A 27854-nucleotide genomic window follows, 5' to 3' on the forward strand; every position below is an offset into this window, starting at 1 on the left:
ATGTCTGTCCAGTTTTCTGCACAGGCACCCTGGAGGAACAACAACATCAGTTTTCTGACCAGAGAGGCAGCTGTAACAGAACAAGGAGAGACTATCATAGGTTTCTACCTCTTGGCTTTAGGTATGTATTTGGCTTGGATGTGAAAGGAAGCTCTTAAAGCAGAGTTTGTTATCAAGTTCAAAGTGATTCATTCAGGTTTCATCCCTAATGGAACAGGATGTTAGAAAATGCAACTTTTTTTCTTCAGCTATTACAAGATCAGAGAAGTACAGTTTGTTTTTGTTAAAAAGAGATTCATAATCAATGCAGAAATCTTGAGGGAAAATAAATAGTCAAGCATGTAAAATTTCTTTAAGTTCACTGAACTTATTATAAGGGAAGATAAAAAAAGTACCCCATCAGAAGTACATGATAATTCTGTATCTTCTTGTGTCTCAGTAGCACTGAATTAATGTTCTCTGGTTTGCAGAGCTACGGCTGTTGACAGTCAGTTGGCATCCTACAATTATCTCCTGCAGAGACACAAAACATGGTTCTGTAGTTTTTAAGTTTTTTTAACTGTACTGTTCTTGTCTTAAATGTTTGATGCATATAGAAATTTTCTTCAAACAGGATCTATGAAAGGTCTAAAAACTAGAACGTTACCCTGTGTTAGCAGTCACAATACCAAGTGTTTATTTTAGTTCCGCTGGAAGACCACACTAAAGTGTATAATAAGGATTTGAAAATGGCAATCAGGATGAACTCACTCTGATCCCAGTGCAATTTTGTTTTGCTTGTTTAAATATTATCTATTTCAGGCAGACTATTGCTGAATACAAGGAAACTTTATGAAATTTCAGAGTGCAGGTTTGCTAGGTAATAAAAAATTTCAACCATAAAACCTCACAGGAAAATAAAATAAAACTTAACTTTTATTAAATGTGTTCTTCTAAACAGCATATATAAAAATGTTTCTGTTTTTAAAGGATTGGTCTGAACAGATTGTTTTCTTACTCTAAGCTTATTACATATTTCAATTAGCTTATTAGCCAGAGCTTATGCTTGAAAAAGGTCTATGAAAGTTAAAATGTAAAATGCATTTTTAATCTATAGGAACTAGGGAAGAAAATGTCGTGCTTAGAACAAAAACAGATTCTAGTAAAAATATATATGACTTCTATCTTAGGGAACTTAATTTGAAGAGTGGTCATAAGATAAATTAGATGTATTCCAATTTATCCAATCTGTTCACATCTGTGTAGTCCTTCATGAATAGCTGTAAAATGTCTGCACCATCAGCTAATGAAATTTTCAGTTGCACTTAAGACTAGAAAGAATATCTTAGGTATGCAAGGCCAGTCCCCTGCTGTGACAATACATACTCTCATTCACAAACCTATCATGCTCCCTCATGTAACTATCTAGTTTTTTGGATGATGCTACTCACTCTTCCAATTGAAAGCCTACTTTTAATTTTGTTTCTATGTGGAATACAAGCCTTTCCCTAAGTTCTTAGCTAAAGTGATCACACCAGCTTTATGCCCTTTTTGTCACTTCTTTTAATTGAAACAATTTTTCTGCCTGCAACTAACATATTATGACCAGTCTGGGCTCCTGAAGGTGTAATCATGCCTTGAAGTTAACTTTTATATTCTTATTTTAAGCAATTGAGTGTTTGGGGTTTTTTGGGTTGGTTGATTTTAAGGGAGGACAAGGAGGTTTAATTATAATTCCTTTATCTCCTGTCATAATATCCTTTCCCCTGTCGTCCCAGCACATCATCCTAGCAGTCTGATAGGCAGGACCAAATACGGCATCCAGGCAAGGTCTTGCCATCACTATTCAAAATAATATTTACACTTTCCCAACTCTACTACTCCCTCCCAGTGTTGCCTCTGCATCACACTGGTAGTTCAGCTAACAGAGATGTTGTCCTCTGCTGCTTCATGACGGTGACCCCACATCTTCTAGCAAATATGTAGGTGCCTGAGCCTTTAGGTTGTCTGTTTATTGGGTTTTGACTGCTTCAGATCCTTCTGCCCAGCTTACAAGTGTTTGGCATGTCATAGCTGCTGTTCTTGAAACTTACCTCCAGACCGAAGACTCAAGTTGCATTTCTAGCAAAGTATATACAAGAAGCAGCAGCACTACTACAGTTTAAGTGTAGTGTGAATCTGGTTAAAACTGATGGATGTGGGTATACCTTTTCGCAGTGAGATCTTTTGGAAAAAATCTGTTGGTAATACATAAATCAGAAAAGTCCTCAAGTCATTTTCTCCTCAAAGATCTACTGTCGCACTTCTGCAAGCACCAGCCACAAAAATTTACAGCTATTAGTTTTATGTACACCAATAACTCAGTCTATCCAGGGAGAAGTGATGTGGTAGAACAAAGTACTCTGTCATGCAGACACACTCCTGCCCTTCTGGCAGCACAGGAAAAAGCCCAGTCCATGCATTATCTTCCTGTATCTCCATTCCTTTAGGGGTCTGGCAAGACACTCTGCATTTGCAGGTGTCTACGGATACTTCCTTACATGAAGCTACAAAGATGTTCATATTTGATACTTTTGGGGTTTTTGAAAGCCTTGGAAAACAGTTGCAGTGACTAAACTTCCATAACTACTAAGTGTTTTCTTTTCTTGAGTCTTAATATGTCAGTGCAGCTTCTTGCAAATTCTGACAGGCATTTCCAACACCAAAGGGATGTATGTGGTTGGTGTCGGCACTTATGGAGAAGATGGGGTTCCTCTAAATCTCTTCACCTTCACAGGATGAAGTCCAAAAATCATTACCTTAGGCCAAGTCTTCCCACAGTCACAAGTCTTGACTGAGGATGTGACTCTCCAAGAACCATGAGCTAACACCTTTTGCTGAGATAAGGCCTCTGAGTTCTGGAAATTCTCACATATCGTAGGTAGCACGGATGTCATATGTGACAGACAGGACACTACTGTATGTGTCATACATGATACACCAGCCAGGCAGTTTCAGATCCAGACAAGGGTTCCTCAGCACACTGTATGGAAACCTGAGCTCACTGGTTTAGTACACGAACATCACGAGCAAACCGTGGTCAAAGGGTGTTTTGCGAACGCTGATGGATTTTGAGATCCCTGCACTGCTTCATGGCATGCAAGTCACTGTTTCATCACTCCCCTTGCTAATGCTTTGGCCAAGAGAACAGTAAAGGGGGGGGGGTAAAATGCAATGCCAATTGGATGGAAGTGATCCATTCTCAGAGGGACTATCTGCAAGTGATAGCAGCCTCTGAGTTACCCTTTGTTAGGTCATCTGCGTCAGTATTCTCTTTCTGAAGGCAGCACTCTCTTTCCCTCCTTCCCTTCAATGAGCTCAGAACTGTCATAGACAGACAGGTGAAAGCTTGTCATCCTGCTAGGACTATACCTGATCCCTTTTTTTCTATCCCCTATGTGGTATAGTACTGTGGAAAATCCTTGTATAGTTTAAATTATGAGGAGCAATTTGAAAGTACTGTCCATTGCTGCTGGCTGCTAGGTATGGAGGAAAAATATAAAGAATATATTTCTTCACAATTATTAATTGGAATTCTTAAGTTGGTTTTTTCCCTACATTGATATACAATTTGTTCTGTGCTTGTTTTCCCTAGTTTCACAGTTAACTGGAACTGTTAGAATGAATAGTGGCATAAGAGGAAATTTTAAGTCAGTAGGAGAGAGTATTTCTCAGAGAACAAATTCTGACTTTCTGTAAATGCTTGTATCAGAAAGACATGCTGAGAGCACTACCAACCCCATCAGAAAACAGGAACAGACCACAAGACCCAAACATGCCTTTAAAAAGCACATGGTTTTGAATGGTAATAGTAAACTGTTACTTGACAAGTAACAGAATGAGTGTTATTTTGGGACTTTGACAGATAAATCTAAGAAGGTGAGAAAGGAAACAAACTATTCACAGAACATTCATCCACAAAATGATTGCATTTATTGAACAAATAATCTCTCCATGCTTTGTCAAGTCTGAAACATGATTACTCTTCTCCTTCCTGTCAGAATTGGCAACATGCCCTGGACAGGATACTGTGTGTGTATAATTGGCAGCAAAGATTGAAAACAGAGCAGGGTCACTTCACAGTTGCAATAGTTTATGACAGCTTTGCAAATTCTCTGGATTTTATCACTGTTTTAAATAAAGTTTTCTAAGCTGAAAATCTTTTGCAGCAAACCTCTTTGGATAGGCATTTATGGTTGTGTATAGATAGTTGAATCAGTAACTGACTTCATTCATGCCTGCTCTGTATTGAAATGCTCAATCCCATTTCTATACTAGAGAAAGGTTATTTGCTGAAGGAAGAGTCTAGTTTGTTTTGTGGCATTCACCTTTCGCTCTCATTTCTTGGATTCTTCCACTTAAGGCTCTATGTACATTTTAAACTGCATATGAGTGAGCTGTAACACCCATTTTTCTATTTTATTCTTGTGAGGTTTTACAAGTAAAGGCCTTGCAATAATGTCTAATAAGAGCAAGTCTAAGTACAATGCATAATAACCTGTCTTGGTTGGACATAGGTGAGGTCACCTATTGGAAAATGTGGATGATCAGCTCAAAGCTGTCAATTCACTTTTACTACACTTAGCTCTGCAGAAACAATGTTAAAAATTAAATTTCACCCAGCCTCAGGTGCTTATTGCTTGTTCAAAGGGCATCTCAGGTACATAAGAGAAAAACAGGATATATCTGGATGTTTAGGCTTGAGTCGTTTTGCAGAAATCTTTGCAAAATTAGAGTGTTCCTGTTCAATATTCCCAGAGTTAAACAATCTTAGTGTTCTCAGTTGTTTTCAGCAGAGAGATTTGCAATGTCCTTAGTCGCTCCTGCTGGCTACTTTTTGGTGTTTTCTTTGCATGGACTGGCGGGCATCACGCTGATACTGGACTTTGTCATTAGGCTTTCAGTTCCTGACTACCACCAGTTTGCTTGGCAGCATTCCTGTGCCTCCCCTTCTTTCCTACCCTCTGTTTCATTGAGATGCCACCTGGTGACACCAAGGCACTTTGAAGTTCAGAAGTTTCTGTCTGGGCTCTTGATCTACCCTGAGGCACATACCATGTGCAATGCAGTTGAGGAGATCTTTGCCCTGACTGAGATGTCAGAGCTATTGCTGTGCTCTCTCCCCATTGCATTTTCAACCTTCTTCCCTGTTATGGGTTTGGGGGAGAGAGGTTGTTTGGTTTGAGGTGTTTTTTCAGTTAGAGGCAGTTGTTTTTCTGTTGTGGGGTGTGTTTTTTTTTTTTTTAATCAGTGAATCAATATAGGTAGCAACCTCAGACCAGCACATCTATCTGATGGTGCAGAGATCCAGTGTCCCACAATCACTACTGTAGTTGGTAGCACTTCTATGTGACCACTGTTTTTGTTACTCCATGATTTACTGAGAATTGAGTTCCTTCAGTGTCTTTTTTTTTTTTTTTTTTAATCTTAGTATTAATATGGTTTACTACCCAACCAGATCATTTTAGGCACTGGATATGCCAGTGCAGATTCTCCATCTACTTTACTTAAAAGGACTGCGCCTACCAGCAGAAGTCATGCTTGCTCTGTAACCTTATCTCCCTCAATGCTTCCCTCAACTCCACCCTCAGATTGTGAATGTAGTTCCAAAAAATTATCAAAAATACTGTATCTCTGTTGTCTCCATCTAAAATGTGTAATGTTGTTTTATGTGACATTTTGCTCAATTGCTTCTTAAGGTACTTTCACTGAAAACTCCCTTACCCTCTAGGCTCAGGGGAATTGCTCTATTCCCAGGAAGGGCAGATGTCTGACACTTTTAGGGTAGCCCTCCTATACATTACACTGAGTTGACAAAATTTTGCTATTTACAAAGGAGCTACCATTTCATTTTGTCTGCCATCTTAGCACTATGTCTTCATATTGACAGGGAAAAAATTTTCATGCCTACTGACTCAAAAACTATCCTACCTTACAGAAGTTAGAACTGATGTACACAAATAACACAACTCCCACGTTTGCACTGCAGACCATCCCGATGTGCTTCCAAAACCTTCCTCCCCCAGTGCCCTGCTCTGCCTATTTATAATACCTAGACTCAGACAACAGTCAGAAAATCCCTGACTGAAGGTGCCTCCAATTGTTCGAAACAAGACTCAGTTAAGAAACATTGTCACCTAGTGGCCAGAATAAGATGTATTTATAATTGTTGATCTTATAACAAGATATATATATATATATATATATATATATATATATAAAACGTATGTATGTATCTCAGTGTATCATTGCACTGGTGACTATTTCTGGTTAATACCATATGCTGACATTTCAGGTCTTCCCATTTCAAAAGCTCTTCAGTAAACCATGTGCATTTGCTAAGCAAGACAGAGCAGCAGCAGCTTGGCAATGCTGCAAAGAGAAGTTATTAAAAGGAAATTTCTCCACAGAAAAAGCAGTTCATACTGCTGTGCAGAGACTGTCCCATCAACCACCTCCCCTCCCACTCCAAAGTATCCAGAGCACCTCAGCAGGGGGTATGTACCCTATTCCTCTGTTTGCAGAAGTGCCTTGCTCCTCGGCGTTTCAGATCCTGATACTCCACGTGGCCTGGAGATTCAGAGGCAATTTTCTCCCTCCCTTCCTAGCTAAGGCAGCCTGGTGGTGCAGTGTTGGGTTCTTGACGTATAAGGTGATGCTTCCTCGAGGAAAGCAACTGCCCTCTTGCTACAGCATTAAACACACCAGCCAGCTTTCCTCTCGTGAACTCCCTTGAATATCCAGAGATGCTGTGCAATGCCATCATGTCACATCCCTCTTTATTGCGTATATCCATCTCTCGCTGTGTTAATATACAACAACCTTGTTCTGGGGTATCTACTACTCACGCCTGGGTAGAGGGCTGTGGATCAGCTCTTTTCTAACTCACCTGGTAGGGTCATACACTGGCATAAACCACCAGATGTTGCGTTCCTAATCCTGTCCTAGGCTGCAGACACTTAAAGGAGGTCGTGTTTTGCTCCACCCTGCCAAGGTGAAGTGAGTCCACAAATGTCAAAAGTGGCAGAGCTGATCTGTGGGATAGGAACAGGAGCCAGCAGGAAGCCTGGTGCTGCCCGGCCTGCTGCTCAGCCCCTTTCCATCAGCCACCCTGGAGCCACCCCCTTCACTGGCTAAACCACATTTTCAACACTGAGCCTGACACTTATGAATAAGCATTTTGTTAAAAATCATTCATTTCCATGTGTCTATGTCATTTCAAAAAGTGAGATGCAAAGGGGTGGAGCAACTGCCATGAACGTTTGGAAACTCTTAGGTCTCTCCAACTGAATAAGTGTCTGACTTTCTCCAGCTTTATAGTCATCTCCCTTGTATTTTCTTTACAGACTGAGACACATATATGTAAGGCATCTGTGTTCCTGGAGAGTAAGAGAGGATACAACTTTCTTTTTAAAATAAATTTTGAAAAGAATTTAACTGTTCAAAACATTCTCTACATATGGATTATCAGGTGCATTACTGAAAAATATTCCCACCTGGGACAGACTTTGCTGTGAGGAAATCCTAGACTAAGTGTCTTCTAAGAGAAGACACTTAATTATATTAGCTGCACTTCTCGAGAGAGGACTGGTAAAGTGGCTCTCTGGCTATGTGCATGAACTTTCTGTATCCATTTCTGTATGCAACGTACCTTAACAGATGCAGCTTTTGGCAGACTGTTTGTAGTCTCTGCTTGGCTCTACCAATCTTTCCTCCTTCCTGTTTTTCCCAAATGTTACACTCCCTGAGTTTCATCTTCATGAATTTCATCTCCATGAATTTCATCCACTTATGGAAAAAAATACTTCTCTCGGACCTTAAAGGATGGATCTTTAACGGTTGCATCAGCAGCTCTTTATTCTATTTACTCACTTGCTCCTGCTTCTGAAACGTACCCAGCTACTCAAAAAGCCCATGCCTAGGTTTTCTAGTGGATAATCTGGTTTAATATGCTTCTAATAGAGCAAAAGGGTAATTTTAGAAGAGATGTCATACATTGACACACTTAACTGCTTCTTGCTTTATTTGCTTTTTATATCATAGAATCATAGAATGGCCTGAGCTGGAAGGTACCTTAAAGATCATCTAGTTCTATGGATTTAATTTTTCTTTTCCAGGTTGGCTGTCTTGGTTTGGAAACAGCATTGTGATTTTTGTCCTGTATAAACAAAGACATCTTCTTCAGCCTACTGACTACCTCACATTTAACTTGGCAGTATCAGATGCTAGTATCTCCGTGTTTGGTTATTCACGGGGGATCATTGAAATCTTCAATGTCTTCAGAGATGATGGGTTCATTATCACATCAATATGGACCTGCCAGGTAAGACTGGATTACACTTAATTAGACAATACAAGTGCAGCTATTTCTGTGAGTGTGCTGTATATAAATAACCAGACAGATCCCAAAGAATGAAAAGAGATAGTGACTAACCTTTGAAAAGGGCAGCGTTCTCTTTTGTTAGTCCTATAAATCTATACATTTGATCAGTGTTTGACAAATTTTCAGTGTTTTTTTTCCTATGTGTTTGCAATAGTTCTCACTAGTGTGAGTTTTTTTACTTAATGTCAGAACTCACGCTCATGTTGGAAAGGTAAGGCATAGGCTGTGCTTGTCTTCAGCTCACCTGAAGTCAACCTTCTTGTTGGCACTTTAACATTTGGCTTAAAGCAATGTAAACTCTTACCTGACAAGGCACGTAGAGCAAAGTCTCCATACAGCATTTGGGCATACCCATGTATTTTAACGTACAACTTTTCACACTAAGTCAGTTGTGACTCTTCAATCACATTCCTAAATTCTTGGCTGCTTCATTGCCTGTGGTAGAATGAGTATTTTTGCTTAATGGCACAGTCTTCCCTGAACTTGGAGGCAGCTTTTTGTTGGAGAACTTGGAAAAAATTATTATTGTAAATTCTGAAACATACATGCATAGGCAGAATATAAATGCACCCCACAGACAGATAGGCACAAGCCTGGTTCCCTGGTGCTTTCAGTAACATCTGTGAGAAAGATTATACTCTGTTTCATGAGAGAATCAAAAATCTGAAAATGGTAGGATAGCCTACAGCAAGGTGTAAAAAAAGTCATGATGAAGGAAACAGGAGAAAAAAATAATCCTCTTTTCTTGGTGTTTTGTGTTTTGGGTTATTTTTTCAAAGAGGAAGTTAAGCTATTGTGCAACATAAATGAAAGAACACTTACAGTTCACTTTCCCTCTCTTTCAATAAAAAGGTTCGGTTTCTGCAGAGAAAACTCCAGTTTCCCAGTGGAGACTCTGTTTAACATAAGAGCTTTAGCTTGAACTAGAAAACTATTATTTTATTGTTTAAAATGCATGTCTAGTCATTTGGCAGAAAAGGATTTATCAACATGAAGCTAATTATTTCCTCAGAAAAAATGTACTTTTTTTGCTAATGAGAACACCTACAGTTGCAATCTAAGGTCTGCTGAGAAGAAACTTTGACTTTTTTAAAAAACTGAAAACTTTGAAGTCATCAGATAAATAAACACATACCTGCAAACTGTGAAATTCATGCCCACACTAAGAACCAAACAGATGTCCATCTTCCCCCTATTTCAAGGAAGATTAGATCTATGACTAAGAAAGAAAAGGTAAAATATGTATTTCCAGGTCCAGTTGTATCTTTGTTGCAGATTTGCTCTGTAAGAAAGCTTAAGCCATTCAGTGTGGAATCCCAAACCAAGATCTGTGGCACAACTTAACGTTTACAGCCCAACAGGCTGAAAGAGGTAACATTAAAAAACTCTTCTGCATCCCTACTCCAAGCTCTTTCATGTATTTACCTACACTGTGATTCCTTTTTTTGCGGCTGTAAAAAACAGCACACATGGGAATTGACAAGGCATGGCATATTGTGTCTGTGCACCCGGATTTGCATGGGAACCTCTGTCAGCAGCCTTACAGATCTCTTTCATGACACCTCTGCCTGGGAATCTCTCTTTGTCTGACTTGGAGTTATTTAGTCTTGTTATGATGATCTGACTTTCTTTTTTGAGATGTAAAAATACTGCGATGGAGCTGTGCTTGAACTTTATGTGATGGAGGTGGGTGTAATGTTGCTGTGCTTTAAGTGCCTTTATGAGGAGAAAAGTGGACCATAACATTTTTAAGGCACCCAGACAGTTCATTGATCAGGCTGTGTTAAGTAATCTCTTTTAGATCTTCCAATTTTAAACATCATTCATTTGTAAAGTTAATTTTTAAGCTTGACAAAACAAAAGCCAATGATGAAAAACTAAATTATGGTAACAGAGTGGTTGTTTTTTAAGAAGAATATTGTGCAGAAATAACAGGAAGCTTCTGTGCATAAAAAAAGATGTGAATGTGCGTGTAGACAGCCAGCACAAAGGTCATTATAAATGCTCAATGTTGAACCGCAGTAGTGTTTCGGTTGCTTGCTTTTTGGTGTGTATAAAATATGATAGGTTTGTAGCCTGACCAGAAGGGGCCTCACATCTAGAACACGACGAGTAAGGAGCTTGGTGCCAAGAAGGTAAAGCCCATGCTTTCTGTCACGACCCTTCGAAGTCAGTGTCTTTTGCTTCCCTCATTGCACTCAGGCTCCTCTGCAAGTAGCTGGGGTGGCAATTTGGGCTGCTACCCACAATGACATGGATCTTTCCTTGGCATGGCTCATGTGTTTTCCTTTACTTGGTTTGTTTTGCTGAGTCCAGAGGATGGCCTTAATTGGCTTTCTGTCATTGTCTGGTTCACTACACATTTGCTCCTATTGATCAGTCAGCTTTTGCTGTCAGGTATGCTTAGGGAAATTTTATTTTCCCAAGTTAGCCTGTCATTTCTGTTTATGAAGAAATTTCCTCAGCTCACCTCACTTAATCCACCTAACTATTTTGTTTTCCTCTGACTTGGGTCTCCTTCTGTGCCCTCAGGTAACATTTTTTAACATTAAGGTTCTCCATTCTTGGCTGCCTCATTTAGAGGGAGCGGGGAAAAAACAGGCCAATAGTACTTCTTTCAAATCAGCCTAGTCTTTGAAAACTCTCTGCAACGAAAGGTGTATCTCCAGCTACCAGGACCATCTTTCTGCACACCTGCTGCATGGAACAGATAGGTGTGATGCTGTTCTCCTCCTCTGTATGGAAGAAACAACACTTTTCTTCCCCATGCCAAACTCTTGTTTTTTTCTTTAAGGTCTTATAGAGCTTTTCTCTCAGGAATGAGGTGGCATGGCAGTTCTGTATCCAAATGCTGCCACTGCTGAATGATGCTTACAAACGTGGTTTTCCAATCATGGCTTTTGGAATTTGCTTTCTCTTCTTGTTTATCCCTTCCCTGCTCTACCACTCTCTCTTATTCCTAATCTGGACCGGGGGAGGACAGTCTCTAGCACGTTCATTTTTTAGTCTTTGGTAACATAAGTAAACTAGATTGTATGGTAAATTTCAGGTCAGAAAATGTAAGCCAGTGCTGAAGAGGCCTCTTTTCCCCTATTTACCATATTTCCAGCTAAAAGCTATCTCGGGATGTATTTTTGTCCTTCCCATGTGTTTTTTCTATTTGTGTGTTCTACTGAATCAGAAGCTGCACTGAAACCTGTAAATAGCATTGAGTGCAAATGTTCTTACATATAGAAAGTAGAAAAAATATTATTTCTCTTCAGGTAAACACCAAAGTTTTTTCTAAACCGTAATAATCAACTGACAGAAAGTTTCTCTTGTATCTCTTAATCATGTAGTGAATGCAACAAAAGATGGAGGCTTCAGGAAGCCTCTAAATATAGGGGAAGGATTATAATCTATCTGATCCCCATATATCCGTTGCATTCATGTCTGAAACCAAGAATGGGCTTTGAAGTGCATTATGATTTGAAATCCTTCATAATCCTAGTACTTCAGTTTAAACTTTCTTCCACTGGTTAGCTCTTCTAGATTTTTTATTTAATTTTATTTTTCATAGTACCATTTGGTTATTTTAATGTTGATTTTATAAATACTGAAGAATTTTGCTATGGGTATCAAGAAAATTGACAATTCTTATCATGTGCTCACTCTGTTGGTATAGGTTTCTTGAAAAAAACACGTTATTTATTTCCAACTGTTTCTTACATCTGAGATGTGTTTCAGCTGAGCTCAGTGTAGTTATCTCCAGGTCATGGTACCATCACAGACATACCCACTATCACTGACGTGCTGACTGACGCTATTACTGCAGATGCCCTCACCTCACCGTCAGCCTAGGTATTCCCAGTCCATATGGCTAGCCAGATGGTGCCAGAGCATCCCTAACAGATCTGAATATGCACAGAAACAGCCTCAGGAGGAACAACAAAAAAGACTTCTGCTTTGAGGTATTAATGAGTACCACAGTAGCCTGCCTGACAGGATCCACCCCCAATGTCTCTGTCCCTGCAGTCTACCCTTACCATCCCAAGGGCCAGCCTGGATGGACCTGCCTTCACCCTCTTCTGCTGAAGCTGCTTTGTGTTGTGCAGAATAACAAAAGCACTGAGGGAAGTAGAAGAGAGAGAGAAATTACTGCCTCACCCTGTGGCTGGGTTTACTACAAAGCAGTGAGGAAACACAACGTTTCTGTATCCTTGTCTGACATACCCCAGACAGAAACAACAGGCAATGTGGTGAGCTGCAGTAAGCCCCGCACTGCATGCAGGTGTTGTCCTACTCCATTATCCATAATACACTTGTGCACGGTTGCCTGAAAGCACCAGCTATGTGCTATATGTGTATCCTGAAACGGCACTTCCTGGTATGGCCAGGAAGTCAAAAATTTTCCAGAAGCATCAGGCTTGTGCACGCATTGCATGTGCATGCACTGAGGAGTACGTGACCCACAGAAATGTATGGGATTTCTTGCACTTTTGCAGATGTTCCAAATTGTGGTGGTATAGCTGATCAGTTTGCCAGCTGAAGTCCCAGATAAATGGGGATTCCTAATAAAAGCTATATTAGATGTGCAATATCCCTGCTTTAACAGTGTTGCAGTTGGACAAGGAGCTTCCTCTCTCTCCAGTGGGTGTCTGACCTTCCTCCTCAGCAGTTTTCTGCAGCAGGCTAACTTTGGTAGAGGTTTTCCACCCAAAGACTGATCAAATTCAATCTTGCTTGGTGTAAAAGATCTTTCAGTATCACTGTATATCCCAGTGTCCAAGCTGGTAGCTCTAAGATTGAGAGTGGGCCAGAAAAAAACAGGGTTTGTTCTCAAATCATAATAGACCAGGAGTGTCTATTTAGTTGAAAAATTTGCAGCTATCTACCTATAAGGTATTAAAAGAAATCAAACCAAATGTAAAAAAATAGTTATATACTATCCTAGCAGAGTATTGGGGTGTGATATTGCTGGGATTTTACTTCTACAGAGCTTATCATTCCTGACATTTCACTAAGATGAAAACAACCCAAAGATAAATCATGGAACTGGTACTGAGAGCATTAACAGATAAAACAGGTGTTAAAAGTGCTGAAGAAAAACTGTGTACCATTAGCTCCCTATTCAGCTCACCTCAGCATGCTGATTCACTGTGAAAGATAGGATGTGGAGACTGATCTATAATGCAAATTCAAAAAAAAAGAGTGTCCTTTACTTCACCTGTGCTGTGCTAGAAAATCTTCCTCTCCCAGATATGTTTCTCTGAAACAAATTTATATCTCAATTATGAACACAAGAATGTATCCCCATTCTTGTTTCCTTGTGCAACTGAGATTTGGACACTGAAGAAAAAAGCTGCAGAGATATTAGTCTTCCCTATATCTTTATTTCTGGTTTGCCTTGATATAATCTGAAGAGTGTGCACCGTGCAGTCAAAGATGTAAAAGCAACTCATGTAGACATCTGTGAGCTAATGAGAAAAATACTTCATCTGCAGGGAAGGGGGGAAAAACTGCCTTAGCACAAACAGAACCATTAGCAACATAGAAGACCATTTCAGTGTAACTAATGTGACTGCAGGGAAGTTCCGCCAGTTTTCATTATCCATGAGTTCTCTCTCATTTTCCTCTAAATTATTATTTCTGCAGTCAATTGCAACAAATTAGGGAAGTTATATTTTCAGTACTTGAAAAATTATGAATGCCCAAACTTATCTGTTTCCTTGTTTAACAAGTCTGACGTAGTCCCTCTCATGACACCCAAGCACTGTGTCAGACCATACACTGCTGCCTGGAAAGGACATTGGTTGCCTGATAGTGCTCCTACAGAACCAGGAATTTACAAAGCCTTCGCTGTGATTCCTGCACTTGCTTTTCCTCTCAAAGGGCTTTGAAATGTCCTTTTCTTTGTTCCTTACGTGGAAAAAAGTAGCCTTCCTTATTCTTCTGTGCTGATGTGTGTTTCTAAGAGATTAAATGTCTTCTCTCCAAAAAAGCTGTCCAACCCTCCTTTGTCTTTCAAGATCTTACCGTGGGGCTGAACAATTGGTGTTCTTCTGGCTCCTGCCTGTGTGCCACATCCTCTCACTGACTTTTAAGCAAAATTTAATTTGAAACTTAAATATCATCTTGATAATATCTGTAAATACCTTAAATAGTCCTACCTCATTCTACTTCACAAATATGTATTCCTTTAAGTCAATACACTGCTAGTGTATAGGAAAAGTCAGATCCTGAGCCAGATTCTGTGCTGGCTGAATCAATGACAAGATGATTGTAGCTTGTAATGAGCTGTAAATGATATGACATTCGGAATTGCCACACCATTGTCCTTGCAGAAGGGATGACATTGCACCTGGTGGGTTTCCAGGTAGCTTTAAGGCCAAGAATAACCTGTATATATTACAGAGTCTTCCAGGTTCTCCCTGGTCTATCATGACTCGTTGGCAATGCCTGTAACTCTCCTGTCAGAAGCTGTCTGTTTCTGTGGTTATTTTGGTACAGAATCCATAGGAGATGAGTACCAACCTAAGAGGATATCTGTTAGTGTCCGTGCAGCTTTTTCAGGCTTTCAGGGGCATAGGATATTCCTGTCTTGGCCACTCATGGCTGAGCTGATACCGTCACTAACCTGCCCTGCCTTTTGTCTAGGGGCTTTATGAGCAGAAGAACAAGTTCACTGGTAGATATTCATCCAGCAAACAGAGATGGCTCTTGTATTAGAGGGTGGCTACGTAAACAGATTCCTTCTTGCTGGGAAACAGCACAAACAATGGTACTTTAGAGAGCGCGGAGGGTCACTGGTAATCTCCCTCTCCTGGTGAAGTCTGTGAACGGAGGGACCTTTGATTCCCCTGAGATGTGAAAGCCCCCAGAAACATTTAGCATGATATTCTGAAAAGACAAAGATGGCACTTTGAAAACAAAAGCATGACTTTAATCTAATGTTCATGGAACTCAGTTATCAGGGGAGGATCACCACAGGCCACAAAGACAAGCCTTGCCTTCTGTGGAAATGTAACGATGACGGGTGACTGTTATCTGTGTATTTTTTTGTTTATATTAGGGATGATGCTAGCAATAAACAAGTAGACTCTGAATTAACGTCACTGAAGTGGAGATGAGTTTTGGCTCAGGCCCACTGGAAAAAGTTTTACCCAGCGTAGCACAGGTGTTCCCAACGGGTACTGCTTGAGTTTCCTATCTAGTGCTTCTTAGTTTCCCTCTGCAGTAATTCACATTAAGACAATGGCAATTCAGCATCTAACCTGAAGATGGGAATCTTTCCATTGTATCTGGATCATCTGCTGGTATGAGCTACATGCTCCCCTTTTATTCTTCATGAAGGAAACAGGAGAGACATTAAACCTGTCTTGATCCTACAGCATCTACCCAGAGCTAGATAGCAGGAGTGTTTCCAAGCATTTGGAGGTGGGGTACTTGAAAACAAGATTATAATCTGATGAGGCTGTGTAAGGAAATTCTAAAAGCAATTTCTGTCCATTCATTAAATGATATACTCTTGGTGGGTTTGTTGCATTCATAACCATGCTCGCTGATAGGGGCATGTACTACTATGAGTATATGAGAAGCTACAACTCTAATAGCTAAAAGTCAGCCTGAAGTAAGAATATACGTTGAGCTTCATTTGATTATCCTGGTATACAAAACTAAAACAACTACAAGAAAACAAATTTTTTCTGGGTTCTCCAGTATTACTTAAGCGAAAACCTGACCTGCATATATTAATAGTGGCACTGAATGTACTTTAACCATATATTATAATGAGTATAATTACATATCTGTACACATAATAATATAGCCTAGATACTGCATCCATATTTTTCCTATCTTTAGTACATATGCCATCAACAGAAAGATTTAATCACTTGGTGAGTGCAAAATACTGTCTGGTGCTGTCACTTAATGGTTTAAACTATCTAATCCTGTAGCAAATCAGTTCTCATTGTTTACCTACCACGGCTTGGGTTAATGCCATCACCTCTAAGAATAGCTACCCTTGAAGTGTACTGAGTCATTTTAAAAGGCAGAATGCAACCATAGCAGAGCCATGTCTCATGAGCAAAAGACGTTGTGGAAACTGTAGTAAATGATAAGTCTCTTTCACCTCCTGTATTGCAGGAAATCTTAAACTATTTGAGTGTTTTAAGAACAATATGCACTGCAAGTTTGGTCTTCTGTGAAGACTAATTTTGATTACGGACCTCAGTAGTTCTTCCATGTGACAAAATAGTTCTGTAGTCTAGTTGACACATTATTGTATATTGAAGGGATGGGAGAATTATGTTGTCACCAGACTCAGGTGGGATATTTTTGCATTTACTGTAAACTAAGAAATTGTAACATTTTAAATCATTTAAATTTTTCAATTTAAAAGCATCTAATCAAAAGTATCTACAATTGCTTTTACAAGTGTATTTCTTGAAGACTGATTTAGGTGCTTATTTGTCTCTCGGCGTTGAAAGGAGATTTATTGGTGTTATTTTTTACATTATTATCTCAGTATAATCAGATATGTATTACAAAAGTATTTTGGGACAGTTTATTGTGGGGACTTTAAATATATGCTGTGGACAAATAATCCCTGTTTAAAGTTTATCTTTTTCTTTACATATTCATTATCTCATTTTCAATAGAAGAAAAAGATAGGACATATGGTTCTGGTGGGAAACGAATGGACCTGGGGAAATTGCAATAGATTCACCAGCTGGCCAGAGGAGGGAGTGATGCAGCCTTCCTGGCTGGTGAGATCAGTGTTTCAGCCTAAATTGAAATGAAATCTCTATTTGGGGAGTCTGCTTTTGTGCTATTAAACCTTGATTAATCCAATAATAAGAACAATAAAACATATATTTTACTCTGTCTGCTTTAAATGAAGACGGCTCTTATGAACCAGTAGGGCTTTATAAGTACTAAAAGTAGTATAAGTGGGGTGCACCCAAACTCACAGCCAAAACCTTGATAGTGCGCTGGGGGTTCCTGGTTCTCCCTGTGTTGCAGTCAATGAATTTGCATGCAGCAGGAGCTTTATGTATTGTGGGTTGTAAATAGTACACCAAGAGCATTAGAGAGATTTAAAGTCAGGCACAAGTACAAAGCAGAAAAAAACCCATAGTTTTTTCTCCAGTTGTGTCATAGCTCCCAGGCAGCATAAAGATAATGAGCAAGTTCCATGAGTATCTATACAGCCAAGGGAGTAATATTGGTATAGCACTGAGAGAAAAGCTTTTAAAACTGCTAATCTAATCGTGTTTCTTAATGGGTAAAAAGGAAAGCTGGTGAACCAAAATTACCATGCAATTAACTTTGTGTTTATGTCAGAATTCATTATTGCCTATTAACACTGCTGTTATTTGATCATAATTAATAACAGGAAGGACAAAATTGCATTACACAAAAAATGGAGGAAATATTACAACTATGGAAGGAAGGAGCTTGCTGTGGGGCAGGGTAAATGAAAGGGAAAAGCAAAACTGTATAAGGGGAAGAGCATCCATCTTCCAAAGTAATTAAATGTTATCTACTATTCTAGCATTTCCTTGGCTGTCATTCCATACATCTTTAAAGATGCAGGAAACTGAAATTATCACACATTCTTGTAATCTACAGATACTAATCTCTGTCTACAGAAATTGGTACTATATTAAAAGAGCTTTTCTGTTGGTAACTACTCTGTGTTCCAAGCAGCTACCTTGCTACCTACAATCAATGTTGTCTGTTCAGCAGCAGAAAAAGTAGCAGAGATTTTCCTTCCATATCCAGTAGAGGTATGTTTAAAGCAAGTTAGTTACAGCTGGAGGAATATACCTTGTTCTCTTCTGAAGACCTGTGTCTAAGTGATACCAATATAAAAGCATTTCAGAATCAATAGACTTGCTGGGAAATGGTGTATGCATAGCTGGGCTCAAGAGGTAACTTTTTGCCAACAGAATTTTGGCAGGGGAAAGAGTGGTTTGAGAATCCTGCTCCCAAAGCAGCCTGTTGGATGCTCTCTTGTGTTTTAATGTTCCAGGTGGTGTTGCCTCCGTATAAGCTGTTATGCAGCTTGAGAGACACGATTTACCTCCTTTATTCATTTCATCTGAGCTCTTGTTATGCCCAGAGCTCCCTCTCCCCCATGACATTTCACCCTGTCACCTGTTCCTAAACCACCGAGCCTGTGGCCAGCATGGGGACAGTGAGCAGAGCTGGCCCCAGGAGAGTGCTGCGACTTGAACCCTTACTAACCATATGGCCCTAGTAACATCTCTGGTGGTCGTCCTCACAGCATCAGAAGCAACGGTATTTTGATCTGATGAAATGCTGTTAAGAAATAATATGGAAATGAGACATGGCGCTGACAATGACTCAATCCTATAAATTAAGTTGCTTTAGATAAAATTGCATTTTTTAGCAAGACACCACTCCAAAGAAAACATTTAGGCTTGTTCTTATGGTGACAGCTTTGCCTTAAATGGCAAAGGAGTTTCCTATATAGTGCTCCTTCATTTCCCTCTACAGTAATTCACATTAAGAGAATGGCAATTCAGCATCTAACCTGAGGATGGGAATCTTTCCATTGTATCCATTGACAGCTTTGTCTTAAATGGTGTATTTTTAGACCCATCTTCCTCCCCTATAAGCGTGCTCAAGGGCTCTTTGAACTGATCACTTAACATAATTGTCTCTCTTTGGTCTGACATCAGGGAAGGAGGGTGGGAGAAAAACGGTCACATCTGCCAGTGATAAAACATACACAGATATATTTCAGGAATACTCCACTAGTTTCAGCATAGGGCTGTGATATATAGTGGGAAGCCTGTCCTGCTATTTTAGTACTCAATGTCATAGCTCTTTAGACCTAATTTCAAATGTTTATTTGCATCATTGTTGAAATACTGCTTCCTTTCTAATCCAATAACTAATTCAATTGCTTAAGTTTATGCAGCCCTCGGCCATGTATCCATGAAGCATTGTTAGAACAAATGGAGAAGTGACAGCTGCTCACATCAATAAGGTTAATGAAATGCAGAGTACATTTACACATCCAGGTATTTCACCAACCTCCACAGCACACAACAGGCCAAATTCAGCCAAGTGCAGCTTCTAGTGTGTAGCTGAAACATCCAGGGAAGTCTGTTTTCTGGTTTAAACATGGTTGCATTAATACACCAAGCACGAGCTGATTGTAAGCAGAACACAGGTGGGTGTAGATTGTTGTAGGAGCAAGCCTGGCATGCGTCCAAAATGTGGTGGATCTGTAAAAGTTGGCATTAAGAAATATATAATGTCTATAGAAGGGAGTAAGAAAAAACAGCAGTAAAACAAATGATGAGGTGGTCCTTTCCTAACCCTTCACCCAATTTAATTTATACAATCTGCCATGGTCTTAGCTTTAAGCCTGGATTAAAGCCCCAGATTCAGAGCTGGGATAAACTGAATTCCATGGGAGTTGTGCCCGTTCACACAAAGACAGTTTGTTCCCATAAAATAATGTTCTGCATTTCCACCAATAACTTCAACATTTGAATACCAAGTGACAGTCCAGAGACACCTGCTTAATATTCATGCTTCGCTTGACGTAAAACTGGCACCTGCAAAGGCTCCTCTGCTCTGGACAGTTTATTATATCTTTGCAAGCTTTCAAAAAAAAAGGACTTGCCTCCAGCGTTTTGCCTGGATCATTTCCCAGTCATACAGTGCTCCCTAGCAGATGGCTACATCCCTCTCTACTACAGTCAGCAGCAACTTCCTTCTTACACCCGTAAATGAAGCTTGCAGGGTTGTGACCATCCTGTTGTGACCATCTCGCTGAGACACTGACGTCAGCAGGAGCCTACAGAGCTGCACGGCTCTGCCTGCATCAGTCAGAGGTGATGAGGATCAGGGATGAATATGTAGCTGGCAACCATGACCACCAAACATTGAGACTCAATCTATTGGGATGATTTAGGGTTTATTTTATTTTCTTAAAAAGCTTTTGTCACTCACCCAGGCCCACTACCCACTACAAATTCTTCCTTCTTTGGCGTAAATGTCGTAGGATCAGTTTGCATGTTTGTTCTGCATAAGTGGGGCAGCTGCATCCAGTGCGTTTTTGCCTATTCAGGGGTTTTCTTCTTTTCAGTTCAAAACTTTTCTCCTTCATTTGGCAAGTAATTTATGAGAAGCATAGATTTAAGGGTGTGTTTGGTTGTTTATTGTATATACATGACAGAGCACTTATATAATATTTGAACATTTACCTGCTCACTGATCCTATAGAAGATAACTGCACTTGACATTTTGTATTTCCCTGCTAGTTGATTTTCTGGAAAAACTTTTGAGATCATTAGCATGAAAATGACAGAAGAAATTCCTGCAGTTCTTTTCCCCTTAAGCTCTCTGCAGTAAAAGAACATCCTGCACTGCCTTTTTTTTTTTTTTTTTCAGGTTGATGGTTTCCTGACGCTTCTCTTTGGCCTGGCTAGCATTAATACTCTTACAGTGATCAGTGTGACTCGCTATATCAAGGGCTGCCATCCTGAGAGAGGTAAGGAATAAAGGCAAGTCTTGTCCTGCCCTGCCTTCTTTGAACCTGGTGCAAATCTGTATTTCACTCAGTCACAGATTATATTAAATATAAATTAAATTAATTGAAAACCAGGACATAATGCAGTCATACACATTTCAGACATGTTTGCATAGAATCTTTCAGGGTTAACTCCAGTAAGTGTCAAATTATTACTAATACACTTGGGTCACCGTGGGTTAAATTCATCTTTGTGCCAAAGATACCACAGGTCCTGCTGACCCTCTATATTCTTCAAAATACAACTTCAATTGCTCCTAAGTGATACATCATCGTCTGGATCTGAAACAATGAATTTAATCTTCTATGAGATGATGTTTGGGAGGTTTCCAGTCAGATCCTTCATTCAGAAGGCTGCCCTACATCCAAACATTTTCACTCTAATTTAGTGTTTTGCCAGGGTTTGTGCACAAAAGGCATTATGGACTGCTTTAGATGGCACTTGGAACATTCAATCTGTGTGTCTTTCCTCCAGCTTTTGTAGCACTGCGCAGCCTGCAATCCCCCCGTACCTCTCCAGCCTCCCCTTTGTGGACATTTTCATACCCTGAGAGATGAAAATTACTCCTGCCATCCCCAGAACTAACCATGACCCAACTCTGCCTGAACCGTCCCTGTCTCCTGCCTGTCTCCCAGATCTGCAAAGCATCATCACCACAGCCTTTCACCCACACTTCTTCCTTCTCTAGTGCCCTGGTGATCTGTAAGCTGAATGTCTCAAACAACCCCAGTTCATTACTCTCTCCACTGCTAGAAACCTTTTACTCACCACTCTGTTTTTTTGAACTCTGTTTTTTATTAATCTTTGGTATAAACACCTCTCTGAGGGCATATGAGTGTCCCACTGTACAAATCCAGTCTGAAAACCTTTACACATTTCCTACTCTGTGATGCCTTCCTCAGCAAGCCTATATAAATATGCCCATTCCCCTTTATACCTCTTTGTAACATCATGCTCACCCCAGGGACTCACTTTCACAAGATCAGTAAAAACTTCTCCTCAGCATTTGCCCAGTGTCTTCCACCTGCTGAAAACTTCAACTTCCACTGAGAGTCATATGTAATTTCTCTTCTTTATACCTATACCTACCATAAGTTTTCCCTAGTCTTCCTTTCACTGATCTTCGGACAATGTATGATCAATTTTTCATGCCGTTGTTATGATTGGCTTGCACCATCTTTCAGGAAGGAACCTATTAAAATCTGCTGGTAAGGCACAGGTAAATACAAAGGATTCATCATAATAATTTTTCTCTCTAATAGCACGAGTAGTATTAGCCGTAAAAAGAACTTCTGCAGGGAGGACTTTTATCCACAGGAAGTTCTTCAGCAGTTTGTTGTAGTGATACACTTGCTGAAGTTAATTTTCAACAAAAACTGCAGTTGAAACTGCTAGAATTTGGCTCTAGTATAATTCTACCTCTTCTAATAATTTCATAGTATGAAGTCATATTTAAAACCCATGTTTCTCTTTTGTGAAGCTGTACCACATATCCAAGGGTGCCCGTAATTTATGTTTGACTCTTGAAGAAATCTTAGCAAGTACCCAATACAACATTAAATAAATGTTGAGAAATGTTGAGATTGCTGGATGCACAAGTATTTCCCACATAAATGAAAAAATAACCACACTGTGTGGCAACAGCAGGACAGAATGAATCATTTGTATCAAATCGCTAATGTAGTTAAAGCAATTTTCTCCTTTTTAGCAGGGAAAACCTTAAAGTGAGTGAGAAAATTCTCTGAATTTAGACCTAATTTGTTTGTTTGTATTTAAAACTTAACACACAACTGTTTCCTATGTTTGATTGCAAAATGTAAGCCTAACCTAGAATTTGCTAATTCTGCAGTGCTCATCAAACTCGTTGTCTCCTGCTTAAAAACCATTCATTTCTACTGTTCGATGGTCTTGAACACAAGCCTGACAGATGCTTTCAAAATCAAGTTTTTTCTATGAATATGCATTTTTTATCTTAATTTTTTTTAATAGCTGTATTTTATTTAATAGGTGTACTATTTCTAAGTACTATTTTCTGACAAAAGCATGTCATTTCAGGTCACTGCATCAGCAACAGCAGTATGACGGTGTCTCTGGTTCTCATTTGGGTAGCAGCTTTCTTCTGGTCAGCAGCTCCATTACTTGGCTGGGGCAGTTATACAGGTAACAGGTATCTTTCCGTTGTACTTATTTGGCACCTCTCCACTTAACTGAACAAAGACACTGACCTTGCTTTCTTGCTCTTTGTGATAAGCCAGACCAATTATCAGGGGAACTAAGAAAATTATTCATCATGCATGATGTACTCACAGAGTGTTGCCTGCTTTGGTGTCAGCTATAAAGAGATTTTTCTGAAGATATCAGAGGAAAGACTTGGACCAAGTGCATATTACCTATGAAAAAAAAAAAAAGGCCAGAAATATTTGGCATGGTTAAGCAATGAGATAAAGGAAACTATCAAAAGACATCCTTCAAAAACTGTCAAGATTAGGAAGCCAGAAAAGAACACAAGTTCTAACAAGTTAAAGTTGAAATTATACGTAATAAGAAAAGCTAGAAAGATTTGGAGAAACAGTTTGTTGAAAATATGAAAACTAACATAGTAAAGGAAGAAAAAGATGTTGGAAAGCTTGTCAGTCCAAGAAAGGATTAGAGTGCAAGATAAGGCCATATCAAAAAAGGAGGGGGAGGAAAAAGAGGAAAAAAATTGTATAGTGAACACTGCAGTAATTCAATGGCTAAGGGATATTCCCAGGCGAAACTATTTCTTCATGAGGAAATGTCTCAAATTAAGCCTCTAAAAATTCAACAAAACAAATATCTAGGAACAAATACCTAGGTAATGATACAGGAGTCTCAGCAACTGAAATCATGTGACTGACATTGCCTAGTAATTACCTGTCTGGATTTTGTAGGCTTCTACATTCTTTGAAAAGTCACAGAATCTATGGAGAATTATTAAACATGCATGGTATGTGCATGTATCCTCTTACTTAATAAACATGTAAGACCTGAGGTGTCTCTGGACCCTTGAAGTATGGGTGGGTGTGAGAAAAACATCCATTTGTATGGTTGGTTACATTTTCTATCCTTCACAAAACAATGGAGACAAATTCAAACTGTTTATTAGACTGTTCCAATTTTATGTCACGTTTTACGCACTCTGAATATACCATAAACTTGGGGCATTTGGAGGGGTAATTTTCTGTGTATCTTCTGATGATCTGTGCTCTTTTTACATTAATTTTACTAGCTCTTCATTTGCAGAATGATTTCTAATGTCTGGTATTGGCCTTTAACTGGAGCCAGGGACATCTTGGGCATCACTGCCTTGACAGAGTATTAAGGTGTCTGTTTGTATTTTGAATTTAATTCCTTGACAGTGGTTTTCAATACCACTTCTAGGAGTGCTTTTCCCTACTGAGACGCACAGCAGGCTTATGTTTCTGGGCTATATGTCTCTAAACAGATTTTTTATTGAGGGCACCCATGGAGATGCGAGAGCCTAGCAATGGCAAGTCCAGTAGCAGGTACAAGCAGACCACAGCACATTACACCTGGCTGCCTCAGATCTCTCATTTCTACACAGCAGTGCAGTGGTCCTCAGAACCAGAGTGATTTTTGGGAATGTTACTTGTCAGTGTCCCTGTGGAGGAAGAAAACACAGCTCCGAATTCCAACTAGCAGAAAATCATCAGGATTTTCTTTCCATGTCATCTGGAGGCTTCCTTCATTTTTCAGTCAAAATTTTTCATGAAGCAGAAACCTGGAATTAAACCAGATTTTATGGTTATACTTTGGAATTTTGAGGTCTAGTGATGAAAAAGGCAAGGAGACAGAAGTCTATTTCTATTACTGAACACATTCAGACAGCAACACCGAGAGCTTTTGGTGATAAAAATACCGAGCTCTTTTTGATGAGAACCATAAAAGAGATTTTAATCTTTTGCTTCTTTAATTCATCCTGTCTAAACCTCCTATCATCTGTGAATTTTTTTTCTCTTCAGAATTACCACTGGATGTTAGGGAGAATTCTACTGCTAAATCATGCAGCCTTCACTTGTATTGTATCTCCAGGACCTGTTAATACTTGACTTACATAATTTTGCTTCATGCTTCATTTATTTGTAATTCAATCTGCTGCCATAGCTGTCAGGAAAAAAAAAAAAAAAAAACCACACCAACTTTTTCCACTTAACAGAAAAATCAGCAGTTCACAATCTATAGAAAACTTCTAATGTTATAGAACTCAATTTTTCTATCAGGACGCCTTTACAAACACACTAAAGGATCTAAAGAAGTCAACTGTTATTCATAAAAGTGCTTAAGACAGTGAGTGCACTTTATTCCCACTGCCTTTTCCTCAAGTATCTGATAAGCTAGTGTCCCACTGTGTGTAGATCCTGTAGTTTGCCTCACTTCATTTTTAAAAGTCTGCAGCTCTGTGTTGCAGATCAGTGTTTCCCATTTAGCTAAAGCACTCCTATCTTTCTCAGTATTTATACGTTTTATCTTCCCATAATCTTAATCATTAGCTTTATCAATTTTCTTTCATGGCTCTCGCTGCAGTAAAAGTTTCATTGCCTCAAGAAGTCTCAATGTTTTTATTTCCTCCTTTGCTGTGTAAGTGGCGACTTTTTGTATTTGGTATGTTGCATCTGGAATTCCTTGTTATGCTGTTACAGTGATCATCTTAGGAAGTTGCTACGTAGAGTATTATGACAAATAAAAGTAAGTATCACTCAAGAATATCAAACCTACTGAAAGATCGCCTTTTTTTTTCCTCTGGTAAAGTATCACAATTTTCTATTCTGAAACAAGACTTTGTGCATTATGGATTTACACTGGAAATACAAATATGACAGAATGATAATACACATTAATACTTGTTACTGTCTGGCTGGTCTTGAAAAGTTGTTTTTGTAGAAAATAGAGTCACGTCTCATTAAATCAGAAAAAAACCAATCCATTCTTTAGTGCTTAACAGAAGAAAAATTTAGCATTTTACCAGAAAAATCGATCACTCAAAAGCAGATAAATACTCTAAAAATGCTAACCAACCTATTCTTGCTTTCCAGATCGCATGTATGGCACATGTGAGATAGACTGGGCAAAAGCCAACTTCTCTACAATCTACAAGTCCTACATCATCTCCATTTTTATCTGCTGTTTTTTCCTACCTGTCACAGTCATGGTCTTCTCCTACGTGTCAATTATCAATACTGTCAAACTAAGTCATGCATTAACAGGACTGGGTGATCCCACAGACAGACAGAGGAGAATAGAGCGTGATGTCACCAGGGTAAGTTTGGCTTTCATGTTGGTTGGGATCTATCTCAGTGAAATCTGTCTTTCCTAAAATTTGAACAGAAGACAAAAAACCCAATCAATTGCATTTAATTTTGTTATAATCCCTAGTGACAGAGTCTGAACTCAGAGAAGAATATGAGATTTGTTTAAAACTTCTACTGCATCAATTGGCTAATACTGGTGTTATATCTCACATGAAAAATAATCTAAATATAATTGGAGTGAGTTATACAGCACAAAACCCCAAAATTAGGTTTGGCATATGCTCTTTTCTTTCAGAAGTTACATTACTTCTGAGCATACTCAGAAGTTAGAGTCAAGCTTTTAATTTACTTTAGTCTACTGGAAACCTTCTGCACTTATATAAACATACAGGGGAATGTAGCTATTTTCATTCCATTAGATGAGGTATTGCCTAACCACACCGTCATGCCAAAATTCAATATATGGCTTCTGAGCCTGCCTGACTTCATCAAAGCAAACCATTTGCTTGCCTGTATTCTCCTGTAAGCCATACCCTCAGGGCTACCTGAACATTTCCCTTCTGGCCAAGCTACTATTCCCACTATTCCCAAGTTACTATTCAAGCTACTATTCCCAGAGTATTGCTTCCCTGTTGTAGTCTTCCAGAGTAGATTTAAGACTATTCTTCTTCTGCCTTTCAGGTTTCTATTGTCATTTGCACAGCCTTCATTATTGCGTGGTCACCATATGCTGTCATCTCTATATGGTCAGCCTATGGTCACTCTGTGCCCAACCTGACCAGCATCCTTGCCAGTTTGTTTGCTAAGTCTGCTAGCTTTTACAACCCCATTATCTACTTTGGAATGAGCTCCAAATTTCGGAGGGACATTTTTGTCTTGTTCCATTGTGCCAAGGAAGTCAAGGACCCTGTGAAGCTTAAACATTTCAAAAACCTCAAGCAAAAACAACCTCAGCTTGAAAAGAAAGAAGAGAAGTATGCAGCAGAAATGCACCCTGCACCAAGCCCTGATTCCGGGGTGGGAAGTCCAACCAACACCCCACCTCCAGCAAATGGGGAAGTGTATTTTGGTATTCTCGATACGCCATCTAATAACCCTGATATTGAATGTGATAGATTGTGAGTTCTGCGGCTGCTTAATACACACACTTTGTGTTCAGGAAGACCCTCTTCAGATCAGTGCTTGAATGACTTCCTAATTCCCATTCCATCTGTTTCTTGCTATAGCACTGATAACTATGCAACTCAAGCAATTCAGATGGTAAAGTGATATTTTCCTTCTGTGTAGGTACAAAATGCTACAAAGCACATTACAATGTGGCAGCACATCCAGTGCCAGAAACACTTGGTTTTCACATGCATGCAGGAAAAGAAAGACTGACTTGAGGAGAGCAGACATTAGCTAGCAAAAATAACTAGTATGTTCCTATCCAGTTTTTTCAATTCCATATTACATTTCCAAATATGTCTTTTGCTATTTAACAGTTACAGCCATCGAAGATTGTTTTAGCTCTGTGGTGCTGCACAGCTCCAGCCATAGAAGACAGGCCCTCCTGATTGCTGTGGAGCTGCTGCAGCTCCAAGATCTGCAAGAGGCAAAAGCCAT

The 27854-nt window shown here is 39.4% G+C and overlaps 1 protein-coding gene across 1 annotated transcript; it reads left to right on the top strand.

Moving 5' to 3' along the window:
• Window positions 1–27563, top strand: LOC114065189 (opsin-5-like). Its single transcript, XM_027898876.1, has 6 exons — window positions 1–121; window positions 8136–8341; window positions 20819–20918; window positions 23014–23118; window positions 26034–26257; window positions 26931–27563. The coding sequence occupies exons 1-6, from the start codon at window positions 1–3 to the stop codon at window positions 27369–27371; spliced, it is 1197 nt and encodes a 398-aa protein (XP_027754677.1). The 3' UTR covers window positions 27372–27563.
• The last annotated feature ends 291 nt before the right edge of the window (window positions 27564–27854 follow it).

This window comes from Empidonax traillii, unplaced genomic scaffold, assembly GCF_003031625.1.
Source record: "Empidonax traillii isolate 1590-97213 ecotype Southwest subspecies unplaced genomic scaffold, ASM303162v1 scaffold626:size867168, whole genome shotgun sequence".
Lineage (NCBI taxonomy): Eukaryota > Metazoa > Chordata > Aves > Passeriformes > Tyrannidae > Empidonax > Empidonax traillii.

Bases quoted from the DNA above. Each gene is read 5' to 3' on its own strand.
- LOC114065189 (XM_027898876.1), top strand. From the start codon at position 1: ATGTCTGTCCAGTTTTCTGCACAGGCACCCTGGAGGAACAACAACATC. The intron at 20,919-23,013 runs GTAAGGAATAAA...ATGTCATTTCAG, and splicing joins GGGCTGCCATCCTGAGAGAG to GTCACTGCATCAGCAACAGC. The intron at 26,258-26,930 runs GTAAGTTTGGCT...TCTGCCTTTCAG, and splicing joins TAGAGCGTGATGTCACCAGG to GTTTCTATTGTCATTTGCAC.